A 19291-nucleotide genomic window follows, 5' to 3' on the forward strand; every position below is an offset into this window, starting at 1 on the left:
CACAGCTTGGCGGGCCATCGACGAGACGCCCTATTTGGACCTCCGCCCGCCGCCCTCGACCCATTTGGCATTTTCTTTTGGCTTCCCCTTCACCGGTGAACTCGAGCGAGCAGTTGTTTTTGGTCCGCACCAGCGACTGCACTTTCCAATCTATGGGCGCGCAATTGCTGGCCCAATAGACCCTGCCCTTTTCCTTGCCTTTTCCTAGCACTCAATTTCCGACTCCGCGGGGCGGCCCTGCAAACACAGATACCCCGCCGGCCGCCGCCGCCATGGCGAAAGCACCCATAACGCCTCTCTTGAGGCTGCTCTGCTCCGTCTTCCTCTTCTCCTCCAATGTCCTGGCCGTGTCCGCCGTGCTGGGCATCGACCTGGGCACCGAGTACTTCAAGGCCTCGCTGGTGAAGCCCGGCATCCCCCTCGACATTGTCCTGACCAAAGACTCGCGCCGCAAGGAGGCCTCGGCCGTCGCCTTCAAGCCCCCGCAAAATGGCCCCAAGGCCGGGTCCTACCCCGAGCGCGCGTATGGCTCCGACGCCATGGCCCTGGCCGCCCGCTACCCCGGCGACGTTTACCCGAACCTGAAGACCCTCCTGGGCCTGCCCACGGACACCGCCATCGTCGCCGAGTACGCCGCCCGACACCCGGCGCTGCAGCTCGGCGCCCACAGCCTGCGGAAGACAGCCACCTTCAAGAGCCCCGGCGCCTTCACCCCGGATGAGGAGCCGTTTCTCGTCGAGGAGCTGCTGGCCATGGAGCTCCAGAGCATCCAGAAGAACGCCGAGGCCATGGCCGGCTCCACCGTCCGTTCGACCGTCATCACGGTGCCGCCCTTCTTTACCGCCGAGGAGAAGCGCACCGTCGAGCTCGCCGCCGAACTCGCCGGCCTGCGTGTCTTGTCCCTCATCAGTGACGGGCTCGCCGTCGGTCTCCACTATGCCACCAGCCGCACTTTCCCCAACATCAACCAGGGCGCCAAGCCCGAGCATCACATGGTCTTCGACATGGGCGCCGGGTCCGCCAAGGCCACCATCATGAAGTTCCAGAGCCGGACCGTTAAGGACGTCGGCAAGTTCAACAAGACGGTCCAGGAGATCCAGGTCCTGAGCAACGGCTGGGATCGCACTCTGGGCGGCGACGCCCTGAACTATCTGATCCTGGACGACATGGTGGCCCAGTTCACCGAGTCGCCTGCTGCCAAGAAGGTCTCTGCCACCGTCTCCGACGTCAAGGCTCACGGCCGCGCCATCGCAAAGCTGTCCAAGGAGGCAGAGCGAGTGAGGCACGTCCTGAGCGCCAACCAAGCCACGGGCGCTAGCTTCGAGGCGCTGTACGATGACGTTGACTTCAGGTACAAGCTCACGCGCACCGACTTTGAGACGATGGCCCAGGAACACGCCAAGCGCGTCGTCGCTGTCGTCAAGGAGGCTCTCGGCAAGGCCGGCCTCGATGCCGCCCAGCTGGACTCGGTCGTTCTGCACGGCGGCGCAACTCGCACGCCCTTTGTCCAGCAGGAGCTGGAGAAGCTCTTCGATGCCGACAGGTTGCGGACCAATGTCAACGCCGACGAGGCCGCCGTGTTTGGCGCCGGCTTCAGGGCCGCCGAGATCAGCCCGAGCTTCCGTGTCAAGGAGATCCGGGTCGCGGACTGCAACCCTTACACAACGGGAATGAGGTGGCAGAGCCAGTCCGGCAAGGCTCAGCACCAGCGTCTTTGGTCGAGCGTGGCGCAGATTGGCGGGCCGCCCAAGGAGCTTACCTTCACAAACAAGGAGGACTTCACAGTCGACTTTTATCAGCAGCTCCCGCCCCTGGCGCCCGAGACCGGCTCCGACGTCGAGACCATCACCAAGGTGCTTACGACCAAGAACCTGACGGCCACTGTCGCCGAGCTCAAGGAGAAGTACTCGTGCGAGCCTGCCGATGTCCAGTTCAAGGTCAGCGTGAAGCTGAGCGCGGACAATGGCGAGGTCGAGGTGGTCAAGGCCGCTCTCCAATGCGAGATTGAGGTCCAGGAGAAGGAGGGCTTTGTTGACGGCGTCAAAAACCTGTTCGGGTTTGGCAAGAAGGACGACCAGAAGCCGATTGACGGCGAGGCCTCTGGCAGCTCCTCCTCGTCAACCAAGTCGAGCTCGTCATCCGCCAAGGGATCTAGCAGCTCGTCGGCCGCGGGCTCTTCTGCGTCTGTCGCTGCCGACGAGGCTGCAAACAAGATTGTGAAGAAGACGGTGTCGATCCCCGTCCAGCACGAGCTGACCAAGGCGGGTATCCCGCAACTGTCCAAGGCGGACGTGAAAGCGCTCAAGGACCGCCTGAAGGCTTTTGAAGCATCGGACAAGGCACGCATGCAGAGGGATGAGGCTCTCAACCAGCTCGAGGGGTTCACGTACCGCGCCAGGGACTTGCTTGAGAACGACAACTTCATCAAGGCCTCGACCGCGACTGAGCGTTCTAGCCTCGAGAAGCTGGCCAGCGATGCTAGCGAATGGCTTTACGGCGATGGTGTCGATGCCAGCAAGGAGGAACTCAAGAAGCGTCTCAAGGAGCTGACTGCCATTGCCGACCCGATCCAGAATAGGATCGATGAGAACCAGAAGAGGCCTGAGCTCGTCGCGGGCCTCCAGGATGCGCTGGAGCAGACGGTCAAGTTTGTCGGAAACATCAAGAAGGAAATTTCCGACTACGAGGCCTTCAAGTCGGCAGAGGCCGCCTCGTCATCGACCAGCTCAGAGTCTTCCTCGACGACGCTCGCCCCGTCACAGGGCGATTTTGACGATCTGGAGGATGATGACGCCAAGTCAACAACCAAGACGCCAACCATGGAGGACGTTGTCAAGGAGCGCGGACCCGTCCCGCCCCTGTACACGATGGAAGACCTCGTCGAGCTCGAGGAGCTGCACAAGACGATCAAGTCGTGGCTGGACGGCAAGGAGGCGGAGCAGAAGAAGCTGGCCGAGACTGACAACCCTGTCCTCCTTGTCGCCGACCTGACCTCGCGGCGGGCCAAGCTGGATAAGGCCGGTATGGCTCTGACGATGAAGGGGGTCAAGAACTTTGAGGCGAAGAAGAAGACATCGTCCAAGAGCAAGCCCAAGAAGGCGGCCAAGAAGGGCAAGGGCGGCGACAAGCAGGATCCGGTCAAGATTGAGCTCGGCAAGGACGGCAAGATGCCGACTCAGGAGGAGCTTGAGGAGCTGCTGAAGCAGATGGGAGTGGACCCCAACGCCGAGGATGGCAAGGCGAGCAAGGAGGAAGCACCCAAGGAGAAGACGAGGGTTCACGAGGAGCTATGAGGGGCGGATATGTGGACAATATGGAAGGGAAGGGGAGGGAAGAAAATGGGCAAGCGTGCGATGATGCATTTCTCTCGATAACCCACGGAGTTTATAGGCATACAGGAGGTAGACCTGGAAGAACCTGAATGATACAAGACCATTTCTGTTTGACTTTAGGGTGCAATATGATATATGGACTTGGGTCTCTCGCGTGAGGCAACACACCATGTTTTATCGTGCCGACGGCTGTTGCGGGTGCCACAACTTGGGCCGTTTGCTTTGTTCAGAGGATGAACGAACCTCTTCACTGACAATCGGACTTTCCGCCTGCCTCAGTCTGCTATACAGTAGCATGCGCCCCTTCCTTTAGAGAGACTCGCCAAGAAACTCAGCGGTAAAGTTGCCAGACTGTTGAGCCAACACGCACATGTGTGGGCCACATTGGGCGCTATTTATGTCTACGCGTGGCAGTCCGTCCTGGTAGGGGTATGTGTGTGTGTGTGGAACTTCCAAGGAAGCCGAGCCTCCTCCTGGGCAGGAAAGGGGTCCCCTAGCACGGCACGTGAAGCATCAGCCCATGACTTTTACAGTATGCGGTCAGCTCCATGGATCTCTTGGTTGAAGTTGTCAAAGTGTAGTCCATTATCAGCCCTGCCGTCTTTCCCAACAGTTTCGGGGAAGATGGTGGAACCCGAAAAGAAAAAAACCGAGGCATCAAAGGTCCGGCCCCACCGTCCAACTCGGCTAAACTGCTTTTGGATAGGGCGCCGCAGAAAAGGGTGGGAGAGGCGACCCGGGGAGCCCGAACCCAGGCCGCGAGGCGTGATTGGGAGAAGTCGCGTTGTGGGATGAATCCAAAGGCCCGGCGAGCAGGCAAGACGCGGCGTGTTGCGTGATGCCAATGCTGGCGGGAGGCCGAGAGCACTTGGTACGTACCTGGTCGTCCAGATATAAGATGTGCCCAGCGCTGTCCGCAGTCCCATAGGTATCCGGCTCTTGTGGTTGTTGCCAAGAAAAAGAGGGTAAAGACTACATATCGACGAACCATCGCGACCCCTCCGCGCGCAACTGTCCCACCCACCCCCCGTCTGTCGGTAGAAACCGCCCCCGTGACGTCTCCCACTAGCTCACCAGTGGCACTTCCTTCTCCCCCCCCCTCGCAAACATGGGCTTCAAGGCCATCATCGTCGGCGGCGGCGTCGGCGGGCTGACGCTCGCAAACGTATTCGAGCAGCTCAACATCGACTATGTCCTCCTCGAGGCGTATGGCGACTTCACGCCCGAGGTCGGCGCCAGCATCGCCATGCTGCCCAACGGCCTGCGCATCCTGGACCAGATCGGCTGCAGGGCCGCCTTCAGCGAGGGCGTGCACCCCATCCAGACCGTCCGCGTCACCCGCCAGGGCGTGCTGGCCGCCACGGTGGAGGACTGGAGCACCAGGCTCATCCAGAGGTAGGTTTTACCGAGCCTGCTCCCCCCATAGATAGGCAGGCCTCCTACTAACTCCGGTGCTAGGCATGGCCAGGGTGTCGAGTTCCACGACAGGCGCATCCTCCTACAGGCGCTCCTGGGCGGCGTCAAGAACAAGGAGAGGCTGCTCCTTAACAAGCGCGTCTGCAAGGTCACCACTGACGAGGACCGCGCGACCGTCGAGACGGCCGACGGCCACAGGTACGAGGGCGACGTCGTCGTCGGCCTCGACGGGATCAGGTCGACGGTCCGCAACGAGATGCGGCGCCTGGCCGCCGAGCAGTCGCTCGGCTACTTTCCGGACGACGAGTGGAAGCGTGAGAGAATAGCCACCCCCCGGCCACCCCCTGAACGAGCATCCGGCTTACGATTTACCCCTCCGCAGGCGTTCCGATCGAGTACAGGTGCATCTTCGGCATAGGCAAGGGCAGCAAGTACCTGCCTCCCGGCTCAAGCACCCAGGTCATCCACCAGGGCTGCTCCTACCTGGTTCTCGGCGGTCCTCCCGGGAAGACCTACTTCTTCCTGGTGGAGAAGCTGCCCGAGATTATCTATGCCGACAAGACGCCCAAGTACAGCGAGGAGGAGACCAAGGCTTTTGTCGACAGCCACCGCAACGACATGATTATCGAAGGTTGCAGCTTCGGTGACGTGTTTGACAACCACACCTCGTTCGGCATAACCCCCCTGCACGAACACGCCTTTGAGAAGTGGCATTACGGGCGGATAATCACGCTCGGTGATGCGGCGCACAAGGTGAGATTTGTCCGCCATCAGATGGACTGTGATCTGTGTCGGAAAGGAGGATGTGCGGGCTACTGCTAACACTGCGCAAAAAAACAGGTCAACCCCATCGCAGGACAGGGCGGCAACGCGGCCATGGAGAGCGTGGCCGCCTTTGTCAACAACCTCAAGGAGCGCCTCGACGCCCTCCCCAGCCCCTCGGCCAGCCTGTCCGCCGCCGACATCCACGCCGTCTTCCGTGACACGCAGGACCAGAGGCTCGAGCGCGCGCGCGAGGTCGTCACGTACTCGCGGACGGTGCAGAAGACGTACGCCAGGGAGGGCAAGTTGGGTATGCACATGACGCACCTACTACCGCTACTGCTCAGCCAGGAGAAGCTGCTGGAGTCGTGGGCCGCCATCCACGCCAACGCTGTCAAGGTCGAGGCCCTCCCCGAGGTGTTCCGGCCGCACTACGTCCCCTTCACGTCGGAGCTGCCCGCCAAGCCGATCCGGAACGCCAAGGCCGAGAGGGCCGTGACGGCGCTGGCGCTGGGCGGGCTCACGTGGCTGGCGGGCCACGGCGTCAGGAAGATGGGCCCGCTGCCCGAGGCCATGCTGGGGCAGCCGTTCAGGAAGACCTTTACGGGCCTGGGCGTCGACCGCATCTTCAGCCTGCTGACCAAGATCTTCGCCGTCAGCCTGGCGAGCCCCGTGCCGGAGCAGCGCCTGCAGCTAGTGTACTTTGTGCCCATGCTGGCGCCCACGGTGCTCATCTGGCTGGTCGAGGCACACCGGAGGGGCAACTCGCAGACGCTTCTGGGCCGCCTTTTGACCTGGTGAGTTTTTGAGTCTGTGTTGATGGGGGAGACTAAGAAAAGCTGGGAATGGCATGCATGACTGACAAACTTCTTTACCCTCCAGGCCCGGATTCACGGCGGTCCTGTACCAGCTCCTCACCGTCGCCCGCGTCGGCCCCGCCTACTTCCTCTCCACCCTCCTCATCACCCTGGGCCCGCTCTACCACCGGACCGGCGCCCGGTCCGTCGACCCGGACGTGGCGCGCGCCCTCCTCCCCGCCGTCGCCCTCGGCTACGTCGTGCCCTCGGCCCTCATGCTCCTGCCCGCGAGCATTACCGGCGCGGCCAGGTGGCAGGACTTTATCACGCTGTGGCAGGTGGCGCCCGTCGTCGTCGGGCCCATCACCTCGCTCATCGCCTCGGGCATCCGCCGCGTCCGCCGCGCCTTGAGCAAGGCCGACGAGCCCAACCCGGAGCTCGAGATGTACAAGAACAAGGACGTGCCGCACCTACTGACGGCCTACAAGGCGGCCGCCATCGGCACGGCCGCCGTGCACGTCGGCTTCCTGGGCTACGTGCTCTCGTCGCCGACGCTGTCGCTGCCCAAGATCTTTGGCGAGATGCCGTGGCCGTGGTCGCCCGCGGGCGCGCGCTGGGAGGTCGGGCTGGCGGCCCGCGAGGTGGCCTTCGCGCTCTTCAAGCGCGACCTGTTCGGGTTCGCGGCCGCCAACCTGGTCTGGTGCCTGCACAGCGTCTTCGACATGCGCCGCCTCGGCTACGTGACGACGGCCGAGGCGGCCAGGGCGGCGCTCGCGGTGCCCGCGTCGCTGCTGCTGCTGGGGCCCGGCGCCATGTACGCCGGCACGTGGTACTGGCGCGAGAGGACCATTGCCGGCCTGAGCAGGATGGAGGCTGGCGATGAGAAGAAGAAGCAGTAGGGGGGTGCTTTTATTACGTCTTGAGGGGGATGTACAAATACCTGGAACCTAGAGCATGGATGGTGCATAAAATTTACTTTGTAGCGAGTTCGAATTGTGCCCAAGATACGTTTCTTTCCAATGCTCCAAGTATCCAAAAGGTGCCGTTCCTGTCCGCCCATCACATGAGGTTGTCGGCCAAGTCCATGATATCCATCTTTGCCCCCACGTCGTTTCCTCGTCGGCGGCACCTTGCGCCCTGTAGTCCGCTCGTCCAGCCGCCCGGCGAGGGGAAGCGAGTCCGCCGTGAAGCTGAGGACGCCCGACCAGAGAGGCTCTTCACTCGCGGCCCACCCGCGGCCTCGTCGGCGCCCCAGCGCGGCCTGAGTACGGGGGGCACGATGCCCTCGAGGTGCGCGGCCGTCAGGGCGTCGAGGCGCGAGTCGTCGTAGACCCCGACCATGTCGCCCCCTTGCTTCGCCGAACGCGAGAAGCCGCCGCCGCCGGGCCGCTGTGTGACGTAGTCGAAGGCCGAGCCGCCGTACACGAGGCCCCACGAGAGGGCCCCGTCGCCGCGGCGCGGGAAGTCGGCGCCGGGCCGCTGCGCGCTCATGTGGGCCAGCACGCCCCGTGGCCTTGCCGCGCAGGCCCGAGACGAGGTTGCCCGCGTGCGCGTTGGTGGCGTGCACCACGTGCCTGGCGCGGACGGCCCCGCGAGGCGTGGTGATGAGGTAGGGGAAGTCTGCGTCTGGCTGCCGAGATTCCGGCGGTGATTTGGAAGTGCTCATCCCGCCGAGGACGTCGATCGAGGTCGCTGGCGTGTTGGTCTCGATGGAGAGGGCGTCTGGGGACTCCTCCAGGAGGCCCCTTCCGTACTGACGATACCAGCCGGCACGGCCACAGGGCGCCGGCCTTGTACGAGATGGCGCCGACGACGTGCTGGTTGACCTCGAATTTCTAGATGGAAGTCAAAAGTTGAGGGAGCACATGCGGTCAGTAAGTAAGAAACCACTCCCGCCAGCAACAGGACCCTACCTCGCGTGCCTCCTCGGCAGTCCACGTCCGCACCTCGAACTCGGGCACCCACTTCCCGAGCGCCTCGACGTCCTCGAGCGCGGCCCGCAGGCCCTGCTCGTTGTCGACAAAGAGATCCACCGTCTCGGCCTCGCGGCACTCGGCGGCGCCGAAGCCCTCCGCCTCGCACAGCCCCGTCTGCAGCGGCAGGTGGCGCAGCTGGAACCGCACCAGCGCCGCGGTGCGCCACCCTGCCTTGGGGAAGAGTCCGGTAGCAAGTCGGCGTTGGAGTCGCGGTGGTGGTAACAAACTGGAGCAGAAAAATATGATTCGTATCTACCTACAAAGGCCCCAAACGTGAAACGCGGTTTCATGAAACGGCAAGCCTTATCTTGCTTGCTTCCTTTTCGGATTTAGTGTAACTTGCGCGGCCATTATATCACCAAGTGCCTTGCTTTATTTCTCTTTGGAATGCCGCCTCCAGGACTAACATTATCGCTTTCCCTCGCTGTGGATGGGTGCGGGCTATAAAAACTTGCAAAAAATTAAGTTTGCAAAAGCTTACCAGGCTACCTATCGGGTGCCTGGTTACGAAACCCTTTGTGGGTTTACTTCGATCCTCTGTCCTCTTTCGGGGTGCAGGTAATTTACTCCCTCCGGTGGGATACCTGGGCAGGAAATTTACTCCCTCGGCGGGATACCTGCGACAACACTCGTACTCGAACTCGAGACCTACAGGATCTGGGCTTCACAAGTGGGAGCTCGGCTCTTACCACTAGACCACGCCCTGTAGGCCTGAGGAGGTGGAAGAACACGCCACGGGCCAGCCTGATAAACCCATGCCTCTGGTGTTTGGCGGCGGTGCTGACGTCACTGCAATCTTGCAGCAGAGTTCGGACGACAAGCGTTTCTCCGGGCAGGCAACCAGCCTCGAGTCCGCCTGGGCTCGCCGGCTGGATTATCCGTCCTATTCCCTTTAAGTACAGTTACCACCGAGGCACTCGGTTCAAATATCTTTCCAAGGTCCTAGGAGGGCCACTGGACTACGCTCACGGTTTCTCACCATGTGCCACTCCAGTCTAAGGGGGCCATGACAGGAAACGTAGTTAAAAAGAAAGGAGAGAACACGCTGCTCAGCCTGTCTGCTATGATGTACCAGCCGGCGAGGAGTCTACAAAGTGACGAATAGTCTCTGGTTTTCGTCGGACCGATCTGCCTCCGCTGTTTGCTTTCCCACTGCGTTTTTGTGACACAGTCTCGGTGCATCTCAAGCTGTATCCAGTTCCACACGGAAGCAAGCAGAGAATGTAGCCGTTCGACCCAAAGCAGCGCGTTTGCCTGCAAGGGCAGCGGCCGGCTGCGTCGGCTGGGAATTCACGGGAGTCTTATTCGAATACCTTGGGCTGGGAGAGGTCGACGTCTCCACCGTCTCGGCCGGTTCAGATTTTGTGCTTGTGCTTGGCCACATTGATGTCACAACAACGGCAGGAACGCTTCAGAACAGAGGAAGCCACGCCCGATGGGACAGTGAATTGGGGGTCCCTCTCTGTGCGCCGACCAGACCAAGAAAAGAACGGGGCTGGCCAAACAAAACGCGCCATAGGCCCGCCTGACTTTGTGCTCTCTTCACCTTTTCATCTTCCCACCGCCACTCCAGTCCCCCCCTCTCACCAGTTGCTCTCCTGCAACCACCAAGAGCCTATACTCACTTTAGCGCTCTCGAGGTCGTCGCCGAACCACCATTCGTTTCCTGCCCTGCAGCGGGTCAGCACCTTCTCACCCCGTCCTGACATTGCCGGAGCCACTTACCTCTCCGCCCAGGAACCGGACCGTCGTACGCCTTTCTTGGTCACCCGCTTCACCTGCCTTGGCGTCACCACACGCGTGACCCGGACGCGTCTCCTTGTCCTCGACCAAATACAGCTCCGTACCTGGCACTCGGGCTCCCTGTTGCCTTTCGGACACTTTTCTTGTCGGTCAGGTGTCCGTCTCTACCGGGCCAAACTTCCTTGTTCCCACTCTCTTTTGATCCCGACCTCGCATCTTTGCCCATCTCCTCGCCCGGCTCGGCCCTTCTGCCATTCTCTTCAAACACTATCCTCTACGTCCGCAGTCATGCTACTCCACTCCTTCGTCTGCCTGGCCGCCTTTTGCGCTCTGGCGGCCGGCTTCTGGACACCTTTCGCCTCGGCAAAGACAAAGCAGAAAGGTCATTTCAAGATCGACCAGGTCCCGAACGGTGTTACCCGTCGCAATGGCCCGGCTGAGTATGCCTTTGCCCATCTCAAGTACGGCCTTGAGGTGCCCGATGGTCTCGCCAAGGCCGCCTCGCGCTTCTCTAAGCTGAGCAGCGCGGACGGACCTGGAGGAAGTAAGAATTCCGACATCCCACCCAGCTCTTCAGCCTCAATATCTGACTATGAACCTCACAGGTAGCGAGGTCCCTGCATGGGCCCAGGAGTTCGATATCGAGTACCTTAGCCCCGTCATGGTTGGCGACCCAGGCCAGTTGGTGTTTCTCAACTTCGACACCGGCTCTTCCGACACGTACGAAGCAACCCCGAAGCTCTGCGCCATGTCCCCGCTAACTAGTGATGCTCGTATAGGTGGATGTACAGCTCCGAGACGTTTGTCGGGCACATGGCAGGCCAGCGTTTCTATTCTCCCGAGAAGTCCAGCACGTCCGAGAGGATCAAGAATGCGACCTGGTCTATCCTATACGGTAGGACGTGCTCCAACAGACCGCCCCGATTTAGGAACATGTACTGATGCGCAGACAGGCGACGGAAGCTCCGCCAACGGGATTGCCTATCGGGATCTGATGTCGATTGGTGATCTCCTCATTCCCAACATGACAATCCAAACGGCCTCGTACGTTTCGTCCATGATCATGCAAGACCTCAACATGTCTGGCCTTGCCGGATTGTGCATCAACCACCCCAGCACCGTCGGCCCCAGGCAGCCGTCGCTGCTCGACATGCTCGAGCCCATCCTGGAGGAGCACGTCTTCACGGCAGACCTGCGGCACCGCGACACGGGCCGTTACCGATTCGGCAAGGTCGACAAGGAGGACTACGTGGGCGATATCAAGTGGGCGGCCATGAACAAGACGTCCAAGTACTGGCAGTTCGACCTCAACGGCATCCACGTGGGTGACGACCCGAACTGGTACTTTGCCACCTGGCCCATGATCCTCGACACGGGCACAACCCTGATGCTGGTGCAGCCGGACTTGGCCGAGATGTACTACTCCAAGGTTCCAGGGGCCACGTACGACGATTGGTTTGCCTCGTACAGCTTCCCGTGCAACCAGTCGGGGGCCCTGCCGGACTGGGAGTTCGACATCGCGGGCCTGCGCGGCAAGGTCCCGGGCCGATACTTCAACTACCAGAACATATCCGCGACGGAGTGCTACGGCGGCATCCAGCCCTTCCCGGTGGACCTGGGCTTCGGTATCCTCGGCGACGTCTTTCTTAAAGCGGTGCTTGCCGTCTTTGACGTGCAAAACAAGACGGTCGGGTTTGCCAACAAGGAGCTCAAGGCTTAGGGACTATGTAGCTGGTGGGAGGGAGAAGAAAAACGCACGTGGCGTGCCTGCATCGGAGGCGAAAACTTTCTGCCGTCCAGCCGTCATGGAGTTGGGGCTGCGTGGGGTTGTGGGTTTAGATGATTGCTTGATGGGCGAACGCTACGAAAGAGGACGGTTGGCTGCAGGCAGAAGGTTGACAAGTACTATAGTACGCTCCTCGTATTAACAATTGATACGTCAGACTTGACGGACACACCGGAACCAATGGAGGGACACCGAACAAAGCTTAAAAAAAAGGCCGAGCATGTTCCAGAATGCGCTTCTGGTGGGTTTGGTGCCTGAGTCCAAGGCCAACGGCGGATGTGCCAGCCGCACTGACACCGCCCGGACGCTCGAGCCGACTCCTTTTCCCCTCGACCTGACTCCTTTTCCCCTCGACCTGACTCCTTTTCACCTCGACCTGACTCCTTTTCCCCTCGACCTGACTTGCCGTAGCGCCGCCGCCTTGCAGAGAAGAATCTAGGGCAACTCTGACGCGGGGTCGCGCCCGACTAGGTTACCTGAGCAAGGGTCGTTTGGCGCCGGTTTCCGACAACTGATTTGCCTCCTCTACTCCCTCCCCCCCCCTTCTTTGTGCCTGAGGACCGACCGAGACGACGACAAGGCATGCCCGGAACCCGGCAGATAATCCTCACTGCGTTAGGCGGGGGGGCTCGCCGCCCGGTCGACTTCCCTCCCATCCCAGGAGCCAGTCATCGCCCCGCCCCGCAAGCAAAGCCCTTTGGGACGAATCTCAGATGATGGGACGGCAAGGCCCGGGATTCCCCCCCCACGAGCGTTTGTTGGCGGTTATCGGTCCCCGCGCAGATGTGCGGTCTAGAAGCTCTCGGCTATCTGTGCTTGCTGCTCTCAAAAGTCACACTAAGGCGAGGCGAAAAAAGGCCGAGCAACATGGTATCTGCAACCATGGACAAAGAAACAAGGCAGGCAGGCGGCTCCGACCCAATGAATATCCCATTTCCGATTCCAAAACAATGGCAAGTCTGCCAACTGCCCTTCCGCCCTAGTGGTACTGAAAGCTGACTTGTATTTCTCCAAGACATGGGAAATAATGTCATGGCAACCAAACCCGATTCTCCCCTCCTCCTCCATTCCCTGTGTTCCCTCACTCTCCCTCCCACATACTGTGTACGATGTGGTAACGGTATGGTGTAATCAATTCTCTGAAACACTTTCCATGATGATTCAACGTGGCTTGTGTTAAACAGATGCAAAAAAGGTGACGGAAAAGCAGACCCAACCAACAAGCATATAAACAAAAAAAGCCAACAATAACAAAGTCCCAAAACAAAAACCACCTCTCCACATTAGCATCTGGCGTCCCCGTAAAAAGCGACGAGAAGACATGCAGGCAGATTCCACATTGGGTGGGGATGGGGAGAGGAAACAGCGATGACCCATCGACGGAGATGCCGGCCGACGGCAGGGTTGGGATGGAAAGCTAGTCGTGCTGACAGGAGTGGGGATTTCGGATGAGCTCGAGTCGTGGGGCTCGGACCGCATTGATGAGGGGGGCTCCTGTCGGGGAAGAGGGGAGATGGTGTCGGGTGTCCCGTGTGGCGAGCGAAAGAGCGTCGGCCTTGCTCTGGGCGGGTGGAATGAGGCCGCTCGTACGAAGAAGTAGACAAAAAAAGTATCCAATCCACGCCAGCCCGCCCAGAGTTTGGGAGAGTTTATTATAAGGTCGTATGAGTGCACCGCACGCGCGTGCGCGCACGCCAGGGCTTGTCCGATCGAGAGTGGCGGGGGAGAAGGTTGTCGAGACAAGCCGTGCGTGTGCGTTGGTAACATAAAGACATCACGGAGAGGAAGGTGACGAGAAGGTGGCCAAGCCTTGGACAAATGGACCCCAAGAGAATTGTCCCGGGTCCCAAGCAGTCGACAGGCAGCGGTGTGTTCAAGCATCCCTCTCACGATCACCGTCTGTATTGACAAGAGCAGGTTAGCAAATGGTAGCTCGAGCTTGCAGAATCGCACCGCGACTATTCTTTCTCCTCATCGCGCCTTCGCACACCGGGCGTACTCACCCTCGCTCTCAGTCGGGGTGGGTGGGAGTGCGCCGGGGACGGCCTGACGCGAGGCCCTGGCCGTCCCTGGGCGGGAGCCGTACTTGCTGCTGGCGTCCTCCTGGACCTGCTGTTGCTCGCCCTGCCCCTGTTGGCCCTGGGCACCGTCAAAAGCACCGGGGGCTCGCAGGTATTGGCTCGTGCTGGCGTTACCGGTAGCGGCGCCGCTGGTTGGGCTGCCGCCGCTGTGGAGAAGAGCCTCCATCTCTTTGATGCGGGCCTCGAGGGCTTCGAGCTCGGCGGTCCGGCTGTCGATCTCTTGCTTCCTGCCAAGACGAAAGGGGCGAGTTAGAAAGCCGAGTTCGAGAACAAGGTGCGTGACGAGGAGGCAGCCTGATGGGTGGCCATCTGATCTGATGTGCTGGGCTAGGCTTGGTATGGCTGCAGGGTCTGGAGGTAAGATGCTCACCGCTTCACCACCTGCTCGTCCAAGTCTGCCACGCTGTTCTCCAGGCGGAAGATGTCGGCCAGCTCGGCCGAGAAGGACCTCGCAATCGTCCTGTGTTGGGTAAAAAAGGTGCTTTGTTAGTAAATGAGGCGATTCCAACATGACTGGCAGCTAGTCTGCCAGCTGTTGAACGGCCCATGCAGGAGGCGACCCCGCGGTTTTGGCCCCCAAATCACGATGGCCCAACAGCTGGTCCAGCTCGCAGCTGCCTGGTCCGAGACATGGCGGGGAGCAACTCACGATAGCGGGCGGCGTCCGTTGGGCTTCCAGTCGCGGTCGAGCTCCTCGTCGGTGAGAGTCATGATGTCGAATTAAGAGGGAGAGAGGATGGGTAGGTGGTGTTGTGGTTGTCGAGGGGGCTCTGGTCTGCGGTGGTCGGTTGCACAGAACAACCAAGAAGGAAAGAAAAGGATTGGAGTGTGTGGTCGTGGCTTTTTGTTACTGCTGTGGTTGGTTTGGAGCCTTTCTTTCTTTTCGTTCGATTCGACAGCTGGGAATTGGAGTCGGTCGGGGTCTTGGTTCTGGGCTGGCAGAAAAAAATAGGGGGAACTGGGGCGGGCGGAGTTCCCTAATTATTTGGGTTTGGGTTTACCGTTTCTGGCGCGTCTCCCCAAGTTCGGGCGGTCGATGCAGGGTGCACCTGGCGTGTTACAGCTCGCTGCAGGCGGTGCCAGGGGAAATGGGGGAAGTTTCTACCCAGAGAGGCGAGGAGTCTGCCACAATGCCACAAAACTATGCTGTCACTGGACAAAGCAAAAACGGAGGAGGGCTGGCATGAACGGGAGAGCGCCGGCTGGACGACTGATATATAAATTGGCCTTTGTTAGAGACACCCTCGTGTCCAGCCGCAATCTAAGGGATGGATACCATGCCATACCCTCTGCTCACTCGCACGAGACCCGAGGGGTGGGAGTGACGGTACAGGCACAATACACGCCGCACAAGATGCTGGGATGAGGAGGCCAAGTGTCAAGTGCGATGTGCATGCACTGCATGTTTTGCTTCACAATCAGGCACACGGCTGAGAGGACCTGCACAGGACCTAGCGGCTTCAAGTTGGAAAAGGGTGTGGTGTCTGTCGGTGGGCTGCGAGCTGTGGCTCATGTGGGTGCAGATTGTGGGCGTGTGGTGCCAGCCGGTCAGGGGCTGTGGCCACCAGGGTGTGGTGGGGTCGAAGGAGGTCATCCCGGGCTGGAAGACAATTGGCCTTGGGACAGCTCCAGCTGACATGCCACCGCTATGGTTTCGTCTCAACCCGCCGCCCGTGGCAGGTCAACACAAAGTGCATTTTTGATTTTTGGTGCACTGAACACAACTTTAGCAAATGTCCGGGCAACAGCCCAGGCCAGCCAGCTAGCGCCGTCAAACGATCGGTCGGCTTGTCCTGAAGCAGAAATTTGTGGCTGGCCGCCCAGGAATGCTGGCGGTTGCTGGATGACCACATAAGCCAACCTTGAAAGGCATTGCGGCATCGCCTAGCATTGATGGCGCTCCATGTGGGGTTGATTGGCCGCTAGGGTGCGGCCGAGTTTATGCACTCCTCAATCGCTCGATGCTGGCCAATGCACAATCGGCCTTGCCCGTCGATCTGAGTTGAGGCCCATGCGGAGAACCCATAGAGAACCCATAGAGAACCCATAAGGATCCAATCTCGCGCTCGGCAAGAAAATCCTCGGCCCCCAAAAAATGAGGACCCTCAAAGGGGAGGGACCGACCTGATGTCCCGTTCCCCTTTTATTTCCCTACCCCTTTGCCTCCACCCGATCCGAATGCCGTTATTTTCCCATTGGGCAGCCCCAGACGGCGTGTGCGGATGGCAGGCGAGGGACAGGAAGAGTCGTGACTGCATGACGGCTCCCATGACGGCTCCCGTAGGGGCCACAGGGGTCGCTCGGCTCGATCTCTTGACCCCGACATCGTGTCAGCCACATTTCTGGCGCTGCTGGCAGCACTACTCTGGCTGTCATGGACTCGTGCCGTCGTCAATCGGCTGGCCCAACAGACCGCCAAATCTTCCCGGTCAACCATGGTCGAAACAACTGGTAACGAGATGGGGATGCGACACCGTAATGTGGCTACCGGCTAGCGTTCGTTTTGGCGGCCAGGGAACCAAACCTGCAGACATTACGACGTCGTACCTTCCCTGTCTGTCTAGATGGCGGAAAATAAAAAATTGAGAGAAAAACCCTGGGCCCGCCAGAATGACGGCAGCGTCGCCTGGCCGCTGGCTGACGAGGCTCTCGCCCCGACTTACACGCGTATGCCCAATCTGAGACGACCGAGTCATTAGGATCACCAAGCCTCACCCAAAGCCCGGTCATTTCCTTGTGACCACTCCTCCGACAGCCACCCTTCCAGGTTCCGATCCTCAGGGGAAACCGAGCATAGGTGTGTTTTGGGTCAGGCCGCGGTGGAGCTTGATGCACGGCCTCCCGTCATTGCTTTCTTGCATCCATCTTTGATGCCGGCATTTCGATTCCACGAACCGTCACTGCTGATCGTGTGGGCCTGATATTGACATGTTCGACTGACATGGTCGCCCGCAAATGACTGTGCACCGAGAAATAAATAGCTGCATACCCGCCACCTCACACATCACCAGGCGCGTTAGACTCTCCCCAAGCATAGAGAACAGAGAAACAGAGCACGCCATCAACCTGGCTGCAAGGCGTCACCACGCAAGTTGCCGTGTGCGTTGCTTCCGCAGGGTCGGCACATACGCGCAGGGACGACTGCAAAATCATCTTGGCCAACCTTGGGATGCCTGAGCAGCCACCCAGTCCTCCTTATACCTCTTGTCACTGCCGGCCTACGTATGGCCCATCTTGGTTTTTGTTTTGCCATCGCGTTTCGTGCGTGTGTTTCCGCCACAATCTCCCAATATCATGCTGCACTCTATCTCGCCGAGCTATTATATCACGCCGACTATGGCGCACCAATCAAAGCTCCTCTTAATTTCGAGGTGTCATTCTGGCTTTTCGTAAGAACTGTGTCTCGATTAATGGCGATCGACATGTGTTGCATACGCTGCCAACGTTCCAAGGGCGTAATAAACGAGTTGGCGGCAACTGCCAATCCTCCACAGTATTGCTTAGGCCGCCAGTCGAGATAGTTTGTACAATACTCCCTATAAACATGCTGCAGGCCGGAGATGGGCCAAGGTGATTAGATGGCCGCGCATGAGGCTGCGGAGGTAGTCAGTGCCGAGTGAAAGGGGAGGCTTTCTTGGCTAGAGCACGTATATCCTAGGTTGATGGGCTGTCCTACCGCTTGCGACAAAGAACGTGGGCTTCATTTGAAATCTACCCGGTACTAATGTGAGAGGCAAGACTTTCGCATCCTGAGAAGGCTGTCGCCTGCCCGGCGGCTTGACAAGAAGTTTGCATTATGCAACTAACCTTGGCTCCCAAATGGAATTTTCGTTTGATTGGTTCAAACACGTAGCCTCAATACTGAGCCTATCAAAAAGCCCGGCTCAGCGTTTGCCCATGGGTCTGCGTTTGTCCATGGGGCTAAGACCAAACAACGAGACCGGTCTGAAATTGGGCCGTGAGGCCAGGGCCAACAACCTCGGGCCGTCAACGGCCACGTCGGACACATTCGAGAGGGGCCCGAAGTTGAGAAACGCAACAACTCATTCTCAACATCACCACCCTACCTACGTTCGACTTGTCTGGCAACGAAACAGGGGAGGCGATTTTCTAATATCCCGCCCTCTACACGATCAACCAAGCCGCTTCCCCGCAAACCCGCAAAAAAAAAAACTCTAAAAAACTGGAACCTTCCGCCATGGCCGATTTCCTCAACAAGGCCGGCGCCTGGATCATGGCCAATCCGAAGACTAGCGTAGCCGTGGGCAGCGGCCTGACCGTGGTCGCGGCGCCCGTCGTGGTCATGGCGCCCGTCGTCGGACCCATCCTCGGCGCCGTCGGCTTTGGCAGCTCGGGAATCATCGCAGGTGAGTGCGGGAGCAAAAAAAAAAAAGAAAGGCTGACACCCTTGGAAATGGCTGGTGCTGTCGCTTGGGAAATACTGGATATATCCAACTAACCCCGACTTCTCGGTTGTCAAAAACCTAGGCTCCTTCGCTGCGACCGCCCAAGCCGCCGTCGGGAACGTCGTTGGCGGGAGTTTGCTGGCCGGCCTCACGAGCGCCGGCATGGGCGGGTACGGGGCCGCCGCCATGAGCGGGGCCGTCCAGGCCGCGGGCGGAGCGACCGCTGCCGGCGCGGCCATCAAGAAGGGAGCAGAGTGGCTCTGGAGCAAGTGAATCAGGAACGCCAATTCGATGTTGCAGCGCGTCCGGGGGGACGGGGGATGGGAATCTATGCAAAGCCGAACTTCGATATGGGCAACCTGAGGGCAGGGGGAGGACTGGAGAAGAGCAAGATCACCTCAAGTCGGGGGGTGACGGATGATCTCTTTTCCATGTGAAATAGTATCAGAAGCAGTAATCGTCAACCCCGCCTGTAGGCACGAATCAAAATGACGAGGTCAGAATGCCATTTGTGGTTGTTGATCCTCCCGACGGCAGATGTCGAGATATCTTGAGTGACAACGGACTCCCCGATGCCCCTTTACACGCACTCACTTGTTTCAGCTCGTGTGAGTATCAACGTTTATCGGGATCACGGCTTGGGTCTGACGATATGTCATGGCTAACTACTTCAGGCGGGGGCGATTTCTGACCCGAAGCGGGATGTAGATCCATGCCCGTAGGCAGCGTCACTGCTTCGTATATATATTGCTATTGATAAATGTCTTTTTAACTATCCAGCCCTCCCCTTCAACCTACCCCAGCCTTGCCCTCCCCAGCTCCCGCACCCGAGTGGCTACCACGGCACCCCGCGCCCCGAGCCGCAGCGGATCGCGCACGACCTCGGCCGCCAGCGCCGCCCCCGCGACGGCCGCGAGGCCGAGCGCGACCAGCAGCCCCTGGGCCTCGAGCAGGAGGTACGCCGCGGACCGGAACGCGACCACGAACCACGT

At 59.8% G+C, this 19291-nt stretch overlaps 7 protein-coding genes across 7 annotated transcripts; 5 read left to right on the forward strand and 2 right to left on the reverse strand.

Moving 5' to 3' along the window:
• The first annotated feature begins 28 nt into the window (after window positions 1–28).
• Window positions 29–3435, forward strand: GGTG_11107 (hypothetical protein). The gene has a single exon (XM_009228987.1). The coding sequence runs from the start codon at window positions 273–275 to the stop codon at window positions 3291–3293; it is 3021 nt and encodes a 1006-aa protein (XP_009227251.1). The 5' UTR covers window positions 29–272; the 3' UTR covers window positions 3294–3435.
• A 608-nt stretch (window positions 3436–4043) lies between these two features.
• Window positions 4044–7363, forward strand: GGTG_11108 (hypothetical protein). The gene is made up of 5 exons (XM_009228988.1): window positions 4044–4727; window positions 4791–5062; window positions 5131–5501; window positions 5589–6307; window positions 6393–7363. The coding sequence occupies exons 1-5, from the start codon at window positions 4441–4443 to the stop codon at window positions 7204–7206; spliced, it is 2463 nt and encodes an 820-aa protein (XP_009227252.1). The 5' UTR covers window positions 4044–4440; the 3' UTR covers window positions 7207–7363.
• Window positions 7276–10031, reverse strand: GGTG_11109 (hypothetical protein). Its single transcript, XM_009228989.1, has 5 exons — window positions 9909–10031; window positions 8973–9173; window positions 8221–8454; window positions 8066–8142; window positions 7276–7937 (listed from the first exon to the last, which is right to left on the reverse strand). The coding sequence occupies exons 1-5, from the start codon at window positions 9990–9992 to the stop codon at window positions 7367–7369; spliced, it is 1167 nt and encodes a 388-aa protein (XP_009227253.1). The 5' UTR covers window positions 9993–10031; the 3' UTR covers window positions 7276–7366.
• Window positions 10032–10314: 283 nt separating this feature from the next.
• On the forward strand, window positions 10315–11746 carry GGTG_11110 (hypothetical protein; the record flags this gene model as incomplete). The annotated part of the gene is made up of 4 exons (XM_009228990.1): window positions 10315–10570; window positions 10632–10746; window positions 10806–10921; window positions 10980–11746. The coding sequence occupies 4 exons, from the start codon at window positions 10315–10317 to the stop codon at window positions 11744–11746; spliced, it is 1254 nt and encodes a 417-aa protein (XP_009227254.1).
• Window positions 11747–12032: 286 nt separating this feature from the next.
• GGTG_11111 (hypothetical protein) lies at window positions 12033–12251 on the forward strand (the record flags this gene model as incomplete). The annotated part of the gene is made up of 1 exon (XM_009228991.1): window positions 12033–12251. The coding sequence occupies one exon, from the start codon at window positions 12033–12035 to the stop codon at window positions 12249–12251; it is 219 nt and encodes a 72-aa protein (XP_009227255.1).
• Window positions 12252–13685: 1434 nt separating this feature from the next.
• On the reverse strand, window positions 13686–14604 carry GGTG_11112 (hypothetical protein; the record flags this gene model as incomplete). Its single annotated transcript, XM_009228992.1, has 4 exons — window positions 13686–13711; window positions 13816–14120; window positions 14264–14353; window positions 14543–14604. The coding sequence occupies 4 exons, from the start codon at window positions 14602–14604 to the stop codon at window positions 13686–13688; spliced, it is 483 nt and encodes a 160-aa protein (XP_009227256.1).
• A 3108-nt stretch (window positions 14605–17712) lies between these two features.
• Window positions 17713–18572, forward strand: GGTG_11113 (hypothetical protein; the record flags this gene model as incomplete). Its single annotated transcript, XM_009228993.1, has 3 exons — window positions 17713–17851; window positions 18036–18260; window positions 18382–18572. The coding sequence occupies 3 exons, from the start codon at window positions 17713–17715 to the stop codon at window positions 18570–18572; spliced, it is 555 nt and encodes a 184-aa protein (XP_009227257.1).
• Window positions 18573–19291: the final 719 nt, after the last annotated feature.

This window comes from Gaeumannomyces tritici (assembly GCF_000145635.1).
Source record: "Gaeumannomyces tritici R3-111a-1 unplaced genomic scaffold supercont2.6, whole genome shotgun sequence".
Lineage (NCBI taxonomy): Eukaryota > Fungi > Ascomycota > Sordariomycetes > Magnaporthales > Magnaporthaceae > Gaeumannomyces > Gaeumannomyces tritici.

Coding starts and splice junctions, on each gene's coding strand:
- GGTG_11107 (XM_009228987.1), top strand. CDS start 273: ATGGCGAAAGCACCCATAACGCCTCTCTTGAGGCTGCTCTGCTCCGTC.
- GGTG_11108 (XM_009228988.1), top strand. CDS start 4,441: ATGGGCTTCAAGGCCATCATCGTCGGCGGCGGCGTCGGCGGGCTGACG. Junction 4,728..4,790: donor AGCACCAGGCTCATCCAGAG/GTAGGTTTTACC, acceptor CTCCGGTGCTAG/GCATGGCCAGGGTGTCGAGT. Junction 5,502..5,588: donor TCGGTGATGCGGCGCACAAG/GTGAGATTTGTC, acceptor GCAAAAAAACAG/GTCAACCCCATCGCAGGACA.
- GGTG_11109 (XM_009228989.1), bottom strand. CDS start 9,992: ATGTCAGGACGGGGTGAGAAGGTGCTGACCCGCTGCAGGGCAGGAAAC. Junction 8,455..8,972: donor CTACAGGGCGTGGTCTAGTG/GTAAGAGCCGAG, acceptor CTCTTCCCCAAG/GCAGGGTGGCGCACCGCGGC. Junction 8,143..8,220: donor CTGCCGAGGAGGCACGCGAG/GTAGGGTCCTGT, acceptor ACTTCCATCTAG/AAATTCGAGGTCAACCAGCA.